General features: G+C 30.6%; 1 protein-coding gene across 4 annotated transcripts; it reads left to right on the top strand.

Annotated features, from left to right (window-relative positions):
• The first annotated feature begins 4,870 nt into the window (after positions 1-4,870).
• On the top strand, positions 4,871-16,041 carry LOC145973636 (alpha-tocopherol transfer protein). Of its 4 annotated transcripts, none has more exons than XM_083103153.1 (5): positions 4,871-5,744; positions 7,197-7,506; positions 8,761-8,855; positions 12,273-12,587; positions 13,265-16,041. In XM_083103153.1, exons 1-5 carry the CDS (start codon positions 5,733-5,735, stop codon positions 13,610-13,612), a joined length of 1,080 nt encoding a protein of 359 aa, XP_082959279.1. In that variant the 5' UTR covers positions 4,871-5,732; the 3' UTR covers positions 13,613-16,041. The 4 variants fall into 4 exon arrangements, with proteins under 4 accessions (XP_082959279.1, XP_082959282.1, XP_082959281.1 ...); XM_083103156.1 differs by having other exon boundaries at positions 4,882-5,744; positions 7,011-7,506; XM_083103155.1 differs by having other exon boundaries at positions 4,882-5,744; positions 7,004-7,506.
• The last annotated feature ends 100 nt before the right edge of the window (positions 16,042-16,141 follow it).

Here is a 16,141-nt window from a genome sequence, read left to right as displayed (position 1 = left end):
TTAAGAAAAAATTGAAAAATTACAGTTTTTTATCGGTTTCTGGGGTCAAATCGTAACAATATTTGCTTTGTATGCATTTCGGTTTATTTACCGAAATCTTTTTCATTAGGCTTCTAAACTCATTTCTAAAAGTTCATTTATATTCCTTCATACAATCTCTAGCGGGAACCCATCTTATTTTGTGCATACAAACTGCAAAACTTTTATATTAAGCAAATATTGTTATGACGTTTTTACGATTTTCCAATTTTTTTAAATTTTTAATATAAAATCAAGAGGTTCCCGCTTTGTTTCTGTATGTACTTTAATTGTGGAAGAGCATTTATTATTTTGTGCAACTAATAAAAAGATTTCGGACAAAATTGAAATATAACATTTTATCGGTAAAACAGGACTCCGGCATCCCCTTAAATTAACGCGTTCATTGTTTCATATATACGCAACAATTTATAATCTTCTTAGAAGAATTTAATAATTTTAAATTTCAACAATATTATAGTCTTATTTTAATACTGTAATTGTCATCTCAACAATATATAATTATTTAATTCTACTTTAAGAAAATTATAATCTTTGATTTGAAAATGTTATTTTTTATCTAACATTGTTTCTTTTCCATTCAAGAAAATTAAATCTTAAATCATAAGAATATATTTTTCTTGATTGAACTATATAAAATGGCTTCATATTCAAGCAATTATTCAAGCAATTATATTTTTCTTTAATTAACGCAATATAATCTCATTTCAAGATTTCCATGTTAAAATTAAATATATTTTCAAAACAAGAATGTTTTTTTTCTGTGTATATATGGACCCCAGAAATCTCCATTGCATCTTTTCTTAGCTGGATGTTTTTTCTTATCACAGTTTTATCACAATTGAAATTCCCTGGAGAAATGTTCCAAGATAATAAATAATTAATTTAATATAATATATTTAATATAATAAATTTAATAAATTTAATATAATAATACTATGTATGTTGCAACAATGCAACAAGCGGTATTTTTATGTATTTTATGTAAAAATTTATTATAGGAAATTGATGCCGGCTTGAACGAAACAAATAAAACTTTCTACAACAGGAAGATATATATCTGCTAACATGATATTTCTCACAATTAGACGTCGCGTTGCAACATTGTTACGGTTTCACTTTTGGCCCGTTGCAGTGTGCATTCCTCGATGTTTCGCGAAGTGCATACAATAAACGTGCGGACTAGACGAAAGTGAAATCAAACAATTTCGGAAAATTACGATGAACAAACAACACGTATGCATCCTGAATACAAGAGAAGTATATTATCGTTGCGCTGACATACTTATGATGTAATATCATCATAAACGACGGAGAAAGCATACTCTCATATATACTTACAATTAGATTACATCACACAGACATCGTTACGTGTCGACAGACTCGATATGAATTTTCATGCTCGATCACGCGCGCTATAATGACACATGTTCACATGGATTCGTGCGAATATTCGTATAATTTTCCTCGAGATTTAGATAGATTATTTCATCGCGAATTATCTCGGGATCATGACACAGTCCTCCGTCTTCGAAGAGTTATATATATAAATCTCTCTTTTATTTTACGCACAGAATCCCTTCGTTGATAATCGCACGTCAATCGATTTATTGATCCGTCCAATGAAGAATAGGACCTTTGTCCGCGCGTTTCTGTATAGATGCAATGACGCTGGGCATGCGTGCGTGCGTGCATGCGTGCATGCGTGCGTGCGTGCGTGCGTGCGTGCTTGCGTGCGTGCGAGCCGGCGTTATCGTTCCGTAAAACGTAGTCGTTAGTGAAAACGTCGGCCTGTGGATGTGCAACAGGATGACCATGACATATTTCGCAACACGCCTCTATAGTATAATTCTCCAGATGCAATGTATATCGCAAAATTAGATCGAAAATTGTCCGTCCTTCTATATTCACGGAACGAAAAGCCCGCGGCGATTTCGTACCGTCTTCTCATTCTTTTCCCTCTTTCCTTCCGTCTCTCAATGTTAAACTAATGACTCACGTACTTGTTATTCTACTACGCATCGCATCATCTGTCATCTTTTTGCGATAATTTCCGATAAATTTATTCCTATTTTATATATATATATACAGGGTCCCATTTTAACCTTCACACTCGAATATTTCGAAACCATGGCGGTTTCGGTGAAAATGTTTTAAACAAAAGTTGTATGGTTTTAAGGGGGCCATAAGATGGTGTCATTGGTTTTACCTTGAAAAGTCGTTTGAAGGTCACGTGAAGGTCACCTTCAATTTTTTAAATGGAACCCCCTATTTTATATCATTTATTCTTGTAGCTTATCTCGAGAGCTTTACAAAACACTATAATAAAGTATTTCTTCATTGAGTACTTTTCGAGTTATGAGGCTTGAAATAATTTCTTAATTTTACATAAACCATAAAATATCTAGTAAAATATTCATTTTTCGATCTCACCTTAATACTTTTATGTACAAAATAATGAGAGGAATCAATTGGTGTAAAGAAAAAACATAGTTGTTTTTAAGAAAAAATATGTAATATTCGAATATCTCGAAACCATGGCGGTTTCGGCGAAAATGTTTTAAACAAAAGTTGTATGGTTTTAAGGGGACCATAAGATGGTGTCATTGGTTTTACCTTGAAAAGTCGTTTGAAGGTGATGTGAAGGATCACCTCCAATTTTTTAAATGGGACACTCTATACACTTTTGCATATATATATATTATATATTATACAGGGTGACCCATTTTAACTTAGGCAGCCAAATAACTCGAAAAATAAGCAAGATAGAGAAAAATGTTTTAGACAAAAGTTGTATGGTTTCGAGGGGGCCATAAGATGGTATCATTGGTTTGACCTTGAAGAGTCATTTGAAGGTCACGTGAAGGTCACTTCAATTTTTTTAAATGGAATACCCTATATATTTTTGTACATTCTTGTAGCTTATTTCGAGAGCTTTCCAAAACACTATAATTAAGTACCTTTCCGTTAAGTACTTTTTGAGTTATGATGCTTGAAATAATTTCTTAATTTTACATAAACCATAAAATATCTAGTAAAATATTCATTTTTCGATCTCACCTTAATACTTTTATGTACAAAATAATGAGAGGAATCAATTGGTGTAAAGAAAAAACATAGTTGTTTTTAAGAAAAAATATGTAATATTCGAATATCTCGAAACCATGGCGGTTTCGGCGAAAATGTTTTAAACAAAAGTTGTATGGTTTTAAGGGGACCATAAGATGGTGTCATTGGTTTTACCTTGAAAAGTCGTTTGAAGGTGATGTGAAGGATCACCTCCAATTTTTTAAATGGGACACTCTATACACTTTTGCATATATATATATTATATATTATACAGGGTGACCCATTTTAACTTAGGCAGCCAAATAACTCGAAAAATAAGCAAGATAGAGAAAAATGTTTTAGACAAAAGTTGTATGGTTTCGAGGGGGCCATAAGATGGTATCATTGGTTTGACCTTGAAGAGTCATTTGAAGGTCACGTGAAGGTCACTTCAATTTTTTTAAATGGAATACCCTATATATTTTTGTACATTCTTGTAGCTTATTTCGAGAGCTTTCCAAAACACTATAATTAAGTACCTTTCCGTTAAGTACTTTTTGAGTTATGATGCTTGAAATAATTTCTTAATTTTACATAAACCGTAAAATATCTTGTAAAATATTCATTTTTCGATTATCTTACCTTAATACTTTTATGTACAAAATAATGAGAGGAATCAATTGGTGTAAAGAAAACACATAGTTGTTTTTAAGAAAAAATATGGAATTGTTAATTGCAAATTACATATTTTTTCTTCGAAACAACTATGTGTTTTCTTTACACCAATTGATTCCTCTCATTATTTTGTACATAAAACTATTAAGGTAAGGTAATCGAAAAATGAATATTTTACAAGATATTTTACGGTTTATGTAAAATTAAGAAATTATTTCAAGCCTCATAACTCAAAAAGTACTTAACGAAAATGTACTTAATTATAGTGTTTTGGAAAGCTCTCGAGATGAGCTACAAGAATGTACAAAAATATATAGGATGTTCCATTTAAAAAAATTGAAGTGACCTTCACGTGACCTTCAAATGACTCTTCAAGGTCAAACCAATGATACCATCTTATGGCCCCCTCGAAACCATACAACTTTTGTCTAAAACATTTTTCTCTATCTTGCTTATTTTTCGAGTTATTTGGCTGCCTAAGTTAAAATGGGTCACCCTGTATATAGTGTTATCTACCAATAAGTATATAATAATAGCGTGATGTCATCACAAATAACTATCTACGTATGTGTCATACGTAATGAGTACATGCTAAATAATTTCTTAAAGATACATTAGAAGTTTGCATGCGCGCACAGACACACGCACACACATACACACACACACACACACATATGTATGTACATATGCTCGCAAAATATCATGTGTCATACGCTTTCAATAATCTTACTTCATAGATTCTTTAAAAATAAGTGAAAACTCACGTTGTAACTTTTGAAAAGAATTAAGTGGTTGATATAAACCTCGAGAAAATGTCATAATTTAAATTCTATCTGATGAATCTCAAGTAACAGCATTAATATCGGTTGAAACTTTCTCTCTCCATGAATGTAAAATAATTTATATACATTTATATGCTAATCTAGTTTTTCTATTTAACCTTGTTCGCATTAGAAATATCGTTATCAATTAAAATGGCGTATTAATCTCAATATCCCTTATCATTTTATTTTTCGCATAAGATTGCAAATTTTAGCACGGAATATTTTGCATCGAACTATTAAAGAAACAATTTTCCAATCCTCTCATTAAAATATCCGCCCCGAGAAGATACATTTATAAGATGATCTATCATTAGATAAATCACCACTCATATCTGTCGAGCGCAAAAGTAAACTAATGTATTATATAATAAACTGTTGAATAAAACTGTTAAACGACATAGAATCAAGCGAAGGAAAATTCATGAAAGCTAGCTTAAAAAAATATATCCGCTGGTTAAGGAAAATATTTTTCTTTTTTTAATTACTTGCGAGCAGCGACTAGTGATCGTATCTCGGCCGCTTTGTAAGAGGGCCTGATGGCAATGGCGGCCCACGCTCGACCTCGGACAAGCGAGAAGACGCACTAATAACCGTGCAAGACGTACAACTACCTAGCACATTCGCGTAAAGGTTTTCGACGGTGAAGCATAAAGTAAGAGGAGAACCGTAGCGTACCACCTTGGTGAACTGTGCGCCAGTTGCGTCATCGCTGTGATCGGGACCAGCGCGCAAATACAGTGTCGTATTCGTGGAAAATTACATCTATACCCTTCACCAGTGTGTATCCCGTCTGCGGAGGAAAAGTTAAATCCACAAACGTATCTCTCGGAACCAGTCGTGCTCCATTTGATGTTGATCGACGATCACGAGTCTTCCTCGAGTGTTTTGATGATACAGTTCTGATAGCGTGCGCTTCCGCTCCTTTAAATCTCTATCTCTTCTATCTATGTGTGTTTATGGTAACTGAATGTGTCGTCTATTCATCCCACTTGATCGGAAGAAGCTTTTCTCGAAGTGCAAAGAAATGTTCAAGTCCTCTCGTTAAGTCCGCGCGTTATTTAGTTTTACCTAAATGAACATATAAGTAGAGTCGTCGTATTGTCTGTCAAGAGAGCAAGAAGAAATTGCGTGACGCTGAAATATAGCATGTCTTGGACGGTAAACAGCAAATCAAACTCGTTCGTTGCATAATATGTGTTCCTTTTTTTTTTTACAAACGCGTGTTGAGAAAAAAAATATAAATTATAGTACTTTTCTAATAATAAGTACATCGATCAAATCAGCACTGCAAAAATTCAATCCATCCAGTCATTATTAAGAATCTACAATCTAAATATTTACAACACGAGGCGTCCTATGATTGGTCTGGCTGTTTCATTTTTATATTATATTTAAAAATACATTTGACGCTTGACATTGTTGTGTCTTCTGATACTAACTAGGAAAAACGTATTCCAGAAATATAAATTTCGACCGCATGTGTGTGTATATTTTGCAGTCTCGGAAAAATTAGTCATCAAAGTGTAAATATATTTTACTGCAACAGCAAACCGGATGTTAATATTGTAAATATTGACGGATAATTATTATTGCGCATAATAACCCTCGCGAAAGTTCATATAATTATCATATCATTTTGATATCTTACGAAAAAAATTATCTCTTATGATACACTTTAAGATATTTACAAATCTGTCAGATAAATATTATTTCAAGATAACATATATATGTATATTAATTAAATTTTACATGAAATTGATATAACAATTAATGAATTCCTCACTTCTCTTGATAAATACGTTGAAGAAAAATACTTTATCAACGATACAATAGTCGTGTCATAATTCATTTTAATGTCGTTACGAGATATTTCAACGTTTGTTTGTTAAAAGTATACTAATAAGAAGTATAACTGAACATTTTTCAAACTACGCATATACATTTCATTTAATGTCAGCTCTGCAAATCTAAAATATTTTCCGAACGCGAATTTATCAGTTATACATTATGTAATACGTGTTAATAACAAAACCTTCGATATATTTACTCATTATTTTTTCCTCATACAAAATTTTTCTTTACTTATACATGCATTTTTTGATTATTTATCCTCTTCTTAATATTATTTGATTAAGTTACTTCTTTTTGAATTATATTTCGTCGCTGCCATAGATCTGACCAGGCCCGGCTTAAATCACTAAGTCCCTCAAAGTTCGCGCTATTGTAACCGCGTTTAGATCTTCAAGGACAAGGAAGTCCCTCTCTCGTAGCCATAAAAAATAAAAATACTTTCGGAATTTAAGTCGTGCGCGAGCAGATCTGTCGATTACCATTCGTCTTACGCGGATCGCGCGCAAGAAATATATATACGTACACGTGTCCATATGTGTAATTTGTGCGCACATGTATAAATATAGAGGGAAGTTATTTAGCAAAGCTGGCAGAGGCAAGTTCAACAGCGGTAGCTGCGCAAGTGACAGTACGATCCACGATTGAATGCGCGCGTGATTTCGCTCTTGACGCGCCGCAACGATCTCGATCAAGAGACGATCTTGCAAATCTCGCATGAAATACTAGTAGGCCATCGCTTCGTGTGTTATCATGCCGCAGGACAGCCAAACGATCAGCAACAGTGTCGAGCCGGAAAGGATCCCGATAAAGCATCAGGACAAATCGGAGAAAGATTCAAGGGATCAGGGGACTCTCGAACAAGAGGCTGATGTCAAGGAGAAGCTAGAATTTCACAAGGGTGCGGACGAGATGCCCGAGCTCAAGGATGATCAGCTGTTACAAGACGACGAGCAGATAAGTTTGGATTTCAGCATCCCGCCGGAAGTCATGGAATATGCTAGAAGAGTGCTCGGGGAGACCGATGAGGTCAAGTGTCAGACACTGCAGGAATTACGCGACATGATCTACGGTAATTCAAATTGCAATATTAGTCTGAGATATGAATGATTGGTTAAGTGGAAAAGATGTGTTGATGCTATCAGTTGATAGTTTTTAAATAAGCTGTCTGAAGAAGAGAATATGGAGTAATTTAGGGACATTTCGACATAAAAATAATATTTCTGGATGATTTTTAATGTTTTGCAAACTGAAATAATTATTTTAATCTTTATTTCATATATATTCTAAGAAATCAAATTCAAAATATAAACAGAAGTAAAATCGTTATAAAAGTATTCGAAAAAATTTGAATAGTTTGCATAATTAAGACAGGAGTAAAAGGCATTTACGAGCAGACACGAGTTATTAGGTGTGTTAATACAATTTAATATAATTCAATAATATTTGTGAACGTTTCGGTTCTTCCTTTGAACCATCTTCAACACAATAGAGAAAATTAAAAAATTCTAAAAGTTACATCTATTATAGTTCGGTCCATACAATGTTATAAGAACGGTCAAGTACAGTAAAAAGAAGGACAAAAGAACCGTTATCTGGCAATATAAAATATTATTGTGTTGAAGATGGTTCAAAGGAAGAACCGAAACGTTCACAAATATTATTGAATTATATTAAATTGTATTAACACACCTAATAACTCGTGTCTGCTCGTAAATGCCTTTTACTCCTGTCTTAATTTATTGGAATTTATGACGAGCTATAAAAAAAGTTTGCATAATGTTAATATGATTTTTTTAAAAATACATATCTCTGTGTACATATCTCTGTGTGTGTTTAAAATATATGCATAATGAAACTATATGAATAAATAAAAAATATCTAAACATAATTTTCGTAAAAGTTTAGTTCTTCTACATTTGTCATGCTTTTATTGAAATTATTTTTAACATTTTCTATAATATAAATGTCTTACAATATAATAAGTAGTATTTTTGAGAGTCTAGCTTCCATATAATGTTCCAAGTAAAAATATCAAAATTTTTCATACATCCCTAAATTGCTATAATTTTCCAAAAATTTTTACTCGCTATAAAATCTATATGTTTGTGACAATATTTTCTTTAAACATAGTTTGTTAAATATAGTTTATTATTATAATAATAGAATCAAAAAATGATTTTTTTTAAAGATATCTTTAAATTAAAATAAACTTCTCTCTTTTGAATTTGACAAATTTATAATCTTGCAATAAGATAAAAATTTTGTCAGACTGTATTTTTATTGTTTAGGATTTAATTTGTAATATATATATATTCTTTGGCAGAAAGAGGCGAGTGTCTGCCGCATAGGATGGATGATGATTTTCTCATCAGATTTCTTCGCGCCAGAAACTTTAATCTAAAAAAAGCGCACAGGCTGGTGAGTTGTAAATGTAGATATTGATACTGACACTGATACTGACATTTATAACGAACAATTAACGAGATGAGGATCATGAAATAGAAAAGTGAATAGGTAGCTCACTTAAACCAATTAAAGAGAAAAAAAGTTGCTTCCATTATTAAATTTATGCTGTCATCGACATGTTTTTAGATGAGAGTCAGTAGATGAGAGATTATCTCGTATAAGAATAGGAATGTCAATCAAGAGAAAAGAGAAAACAAAAAGATAAAGAAATTTTAATGATACTTTAAATTTCCATTTAAAAGATTCTATATAAAAAAGAAAGAAACAGTTATAAATACTTACAATTGTGATTTTGCAACAAGAACAATAATAAATTTTATAATGGAAATTTATAATATAAATTACATGAGAGCAATTTTATAATCAATTTTTTAACTCTGGCAATTTAAATCTGTGATGTATTTCTACTTCTTTTCCAGAATTAATTATTGATTAGCTACCTTATATTATATAATATGGATTAATATATTAAATGCACGAAACATATTAACGTATTAAATACATTAAATACATTATTAACATTTTAAATACATGATTAACATATTATATACACAATTTACATACACGAAAGATTAAAAAATTATTTTTCAATTTAATCGAAGATCATATATCAGCATAATTATAATTAAAGATTATATAACGCATAATTATAAAATCTAAAGCTTGATTATATATACATACAGAATAAATACAAATGCAAAGCCTTAAAAATAAGTTTTATTGATCATCTATTGTCAAATATATTATTATGAATGTTGTTAAATAATTATATATAAAACAATAATTACATTTTGAAAAGTTTATTAAAAATTATATATCAAAACTTTTATATACGAAATTAAAAAAATACACAAAATAAAAATAATAAAAACAAAATTTTCTTTAAGTTATATATATAAATATACATATATAATTATGTATAAGTATATATAATATATATTATATATTTATATATAATTATATATAATTATATATATTTTATTTAAAGGTAAATTTAAAAAAATAGAAATTATTGTAAAATTCTTTGTTCTTTACATTATATTTCTAAATTTTGTCTATATGTATCTACCTATACATCTCTCTCTCTCTCTCTCTTTTTCTTATAATAGTATTACATATATACATAATCTCATCGGATTCAATATTATATATAGAATTATATAGTATTATATAAAATTAAAAAGATTGCTCGAGAGAGATATAAGAGAACAATTTATCTGACATTTATTGATAACGCTTTCTGAGAAAACATCATGAGACAGAATTAATCTTGTTTTTTCATGTATATAATTTGTCATAATTAAACTATATTCCTGGAAATTATAACAAACTTACAACAACTTAGAAATGTTTCTTTATTATGAATCACCTATTGACACATAATGTGAAATTTGTTTGCAAGTTATAAATCTAATTACAGAGACTCTTGTATAAGTAAAAAATATCACTGTATATAAATGTATTAAATTTTATATTATTTAGAAAATTTACAGCGCAGATAATAAATATTTATATCATCTGAACGCTTAAAAGATTTCAATTTTCCATAATGTCTAATTTTTTATTTAACTAATTGCATTTTTTTAGAATTATTAGTAGAATCAGGTATATACTGAAAAAGTAAAAAATATTTTTCTCATTTTTATGCATGATTACTTGCGCAATACTATAATCGCCAATTGACGCAACATAATCGCAGCCATAATTTTCATCTGCAAATTTGTTTTTTGTTATTATTAAAAAAATAAATGTATACTTATATATTTATATAAGTATAAATTTATATTTATATTTATATAAGTATAATGTTTTAATTGCAGCAAATGTCAAAATGCTGTCTTCTTTTTAAATTTCTTTTTATTATTTTTTTTATCACTTTTATGATATTTATTATATTTTATTATCTTTAACTTATTTTATACAACTTGCGATACACCGATGTCAACGAATTTATTAACGAATGTAATTTCACGTCATGTTTAATAAAAATAATATATTTATTCAAGGAATGTAAATGGCTGTAACACTATATGAATATATCGATAATTAATATTAAAAGTACTTTAATAGAATAGAACGTGAACACGAAGTAAATTGTCTGTTGCACAATTATGCCAAGGAAAACTGCTATACTTTTGTGAAAAATCGACAACTTTCTGACATTTTGAGGAGAAATTGGATAATAAAAGAATCGCCTTTTAACCGAGTAATCGAGACATCAATTGATCCTAATTACTATCGAATAATTTTGAAATAATCATAACTTTTTAGCAAAAATGAGAAAAAGGATAAAATTAGAATATTTCATCATATATTCTCAATAATAATGATATCAATGAATTATCTAACATGATTTGACGTCGGATAATATAACGATAACTCATATCATTTCATCATGTTATTCAAAATTTTTTTATTCATAAGATAAAATAATTGCTATTTTTTCGAAAATCAATCATATTTATTAAAATTTAAGGAATGGCTGTAATTTGTAGATATCAATAAATGATATTAAAAATACTTCAGTGAATAAAACGTGAACACGAAGTAAACTACCCGTTGCATAATTATGTCAAGGCAAACTAATTTATTTTGGTAAAAAGTCGAATACGAGTGTTAGCATAGTGCACTAGCATTTTAAAGAGAGATTGAATAATAAAAGAAAAACAATGTGAAATTTAAATTGCCTTTCAACAGAGTAATCGAGACATTAATTGCTCCTAATTACCATCGAATAGTTTTAATTGCGATTTTCTAGCAAAATTAATAAATAGAAATAATAAAGCTAGAATATTTCATTAAACCGAATTTCATTAAACCGTTAGATCACCGTCTATTAAAAGCCGTCTTTAAGACGGTTCGTCGTAAATTCCTGCATAAGACAATTTAACCATAAATTCCTGCATATGCATAAGAAGACAAACAGGCTATTAAATTTAAGAGCAATTGATGAATAATAAATTAACAATATTATTCATCGACAATCGAGGACTTATAATGACATTTGTCTCAATTTATCTCAACGCTGTACATAATAAACAGCATTTACGAACATTTACTCTCTAAAAGTGAATCAGTGTATTATCACTGTAATCAGTGCTGTACTTATAACTGCTTGTGATCAGTGAGTATTGACTGTTTTTCAATGATAATACATTGATTCAGTCTAGTGAAAGTAGTATATATACCACTTTCACTAGACTGAATCAATGTATTATAATTGAAAAACAGTAAATACTCACTGATCACAAGCAGTTATAAGTACAGCATTGATTACAGTGATAATACACTGATTCACTTTTAGAGAGTACGTTTTGCTTACGCGATTTCAACTTATAAAATGAATGAGAGACTGATTTCTTTCGATAGATAGTGAATTACTATAACTTCAAAGAGAAACATCCAGAGATCCATCAACAGCTAAACCCGACGGAAATGAGGTACATTGGCGACGACAACGTGATCATCGTACCACCATACAGGATTCAGTGCGGTAGACGTCTGCTAATCTACCGGATAGGCAATTGGAAACCGAGTAAATATCCCGTCGAAGAGCTCTTCAAGGCTACGACCTGCGTACTCGAGCTGGGCCTCCTCGAGCCTAGAGCGCAGATTCTGGGCGGTATCGTTATCTTTGACCTCAAGGACATCACTATGGCACACGCGTGGACCGTGACTCCTCAGGTAATCTCATCGTAATATTTTTTCTCATTGCCTATAATTTGTTTATATCATACTCGTGCGTGGATTTGATTGGCAAATTAATTGCAATCGAGAGACGAAAGAGAAACTAATATACAGGGTGTCCCATTTTAAATAATACGCTCAAATATCTCCGAAACGGTGATTAAATAAAAAAATATTTCAAACAAAAGTTGTATGGCTTGAAGGGGGCCATCAGATGGTGGCAATGATTTGACCATGGAGAGTCATTTGAAGGTCACGTGAAGGTCACCGTCAATTTCTTAAATGGAACTCCCTATTTTTTATTACATATTCTTGTAGCTTATCTCGAGGGCTTTCCAAAACACTACAATAAAATATTTTTCCCTCAAGTATTTTTTGAGTTATAAGGCTTGAAATAATTTCTTAATTTTACATAAACCGTAAAATATCTTGTAAAATATTCATTTTTCGATTATCTTACCTTAATACTTTTATGTACAAAATAATGAGAGGAATCAATTGATGTAAAGAAAACACATAGTTATTTTTAAGAAAAAATATGTAATTTGCAATTAACAATTATATTAATTATTATTATAATTATTATATTAACAATATTTGAGCGTATTATTTAAAATGGGATATCCTGTATATATGTATTGATGACGTAACATGAGATAATTCGTTTTCTCCAGGTGGCAACTATGATGCTATCTCTGATGGTGACTGCGTTTCCCATAAAGATACACGAGTTGCACATTATCCATCAATCGTGGATTTTTGACACTATCTTCACGGTCTTCAAACCGCTGCTCGACACAAACATGCGGAATAGAATATTCTTCCACGGCGGTGACTACAAGAGTCTTCACAAGCATGTCTCGCCCGAATATCTACCGAAGATTTACGGCGGTGTGAGAAACGAGCTGCCTTACTACAAGTGGATCGAAGCATTAATCAGGGATCCGAAAATTGTCGATCAAATGAGCAAGATGGGATACGTCGTCACGAACGAGATCCTCGAGTCCTTCGGCCAAAAGTAAAACCAGAACTCTACTCTCTAAAAGTGAATCAGTGTATTATCACTGAAAAACAGTAAATAGTCACTGATTACAACAGTTATAAGTACAGCACTGTAAATCAGTGATATTTTATTGAAAGAATTAGTTAATAATTTTGACTGTTTCAATCAGTAATATTTCTCAATATTAGTAATATTTCTTTCGTTATTGTCAGTAATATTAAACTACAATTCATCTCTCTATCTGTTTCATATAAACTTAAAAATTTTATTTATATTTACTAAATATTTATTATATTAAAAATTTTATTTTATTTATATATTACATGCATATTGAACTTGTTATTTTAAATAGATAACGAACGAATAATTTTCATTAAGTCGCCAGATATTTATTTGTCCGACTTATAAAGATCGATTTAATATCTGAAGCCTCTCTTGAGATTGTATCAAAAATTAAATCGAAGTAATACTTCTAATTTTAAATGTCGCTCTTTGCAAACTTTATATAATTCTTATGACTAAAATTAAATACGAGAGAGATAGCGATCGTAGCGGTAACGAACGAACTAGCGATTACTGGTTTTACAGTGAAATTTTATTTTACAGTGAAATTTTATTTTAACTGACCATAATCAGTGAGATATAAGATAAAATAACAAAAAAATAAGCGTTTCCACTGAAGATCAATAAAATACTCACTGATTCTCAGTGAAATCTTATTTTACTGTTTAAATTAGTGATATTTTCACTGATTCACTTTTAGAGAATAGGGCTTTCAAACATTGAAATCGCATTATTTTACATATCTTTCACGCTACAACAGTTATTCGCACATTTTTATTATTAACGCTTGCTTTTTTGCTACTGTCCCTCTCAATTTGTACCAATTGGGATATATACAGCATGTCCGAGAAATTTTAGTTTTAGTTTATCGATTAATTTTAAGTCGATTTTTTTATGTTATTTGTATTCGATATTATATATGTTGGTAGATCTAAGTTTTTCAAGAATAAATATTCCGCTACAATCATCTGGATTAAGTTATAGATTACGTTGCTTAAATTTTCGCGCACGATCGCAACTCGTTGCAATCGCAATTATCGTGTGCCTTACCACACCTAATAGCATACAGCTAATGGCGAGTTTGCGAGATAGGAATCGTTGTGTTTCCCTGCACGATTTCATCTGATAAATTCGCTGCTTTTCTGTGCCCCTATGCCGAGTCACTCCACCGATGTAGGTTGATTTCCTTCTCGCAATTTATCAATCGATCGATTATCGGGAAACGATCTCATCCTGCTTTGTTGCCCGAGTTTAAATTTAATGCACGTCGCGATGCTCGATTAATTCAGGTTCAAATGTGTTGAATTCATCTCTCTTGTAGCGAGATCGTGACACGTATAACTAAAAGAGTCACATACCGTAACTCGATCGGATTACTTGCGTTTCTTATTTAAAAAAAAATAACAAAAGTAACTCGCGATAATATGGCTAAGAAATAAAAATAGTGCGGCAACTATTCGGTTTATCGTATGCAAGAATTAAACAAATGCAAGAAATATGCAGAAATTAATGAATTTGAATAAGGAAAGCGAAATGACGAGGAAATAAAAGATAAAAACACGTCGGTTTATTGAAAATAAATAATGAGCGTGTAATAGCTCATATAATCTTTTTCTCTTGAGATACATCAACATCGTAAGAATTAATCACGCAGATATCATAACAGATAACTTATTTATATATAGCTTGTTGAATTTCGCGAGTGAGTCAAGTCCCGATAATATTCGCGATCGTAAACTAACGGAGATTAGAGATAATTCTGCGAAACAGATGTGATTTAATCGTCGACGAAGATTGACTTAATGTTCCTGGAATATTGCTAAGGAATAAAATTGCTTCATAATGAAAAAAGAGGAGCTAAACGAGGTATTCCGCGATAACGGGGACGTAATTAGATACGAAGAATAAACTGCACATAGAGTAAGTTAAAGGGGCTTGTCTTAATGCGTATAATTGACTAAGAGTTATGAATCAAAAAATTTTAAGAAAATAGAAGACAAACGCTTATAATCTAAAACTCATGAGTGTGGCTTTGCGATATCTGTGATTAGGAGAATGTGCGCGAGTTTTGATACATTCCATGTAATTAGAATCAATATTTGAAAACATTTTCAATTACTAATTGCTTTATCTCTTCTCTCTTTAACCTCATATTCACTGATCGTTATAACCTTTATTATTCATGACTTGATTGCCTGAGAAATTTCTCTCTTAGCCAAGAGGGTAGTTTTATATATATATGTACAGAGTGAGTCATCAAAAATTGCCATATTCTTGAATTCTAAGACATTTATTTTGCAGAAAAATATTTCAGAAAATTGTTTAATTTCGAGGAAGACTGATTAGTTCGATCTTAATCCAGATGATTTTAATATTTTGAAATAATCTTTTCTGTTTTTTTTTCCTAACAAAAATATATGCTTTTTATATACAACAATTTATCATTTTATTTATATAAATATTACAGCAGTATATATATATATAT

This window comes from Camponotus vicinus, unplaced genomic scaffold (assembly GCF_025532165.1).
Source record: "Camponotus vicinus isolate PSW18456_S1 unplaced genomic scaffold, iyCamVici1.0 SCAF_6, whole genome shotgun sequence".
Taxonomy (NCBI): Eukaryota; Metazoa; Arthropoda; class Insecta; order Hymenoptera; family Formicidae; genus Camponotus; species Camponotus vicinus.
This window is presented reverse-complemented; position numbering and strand designations above follow the sequence as displayed.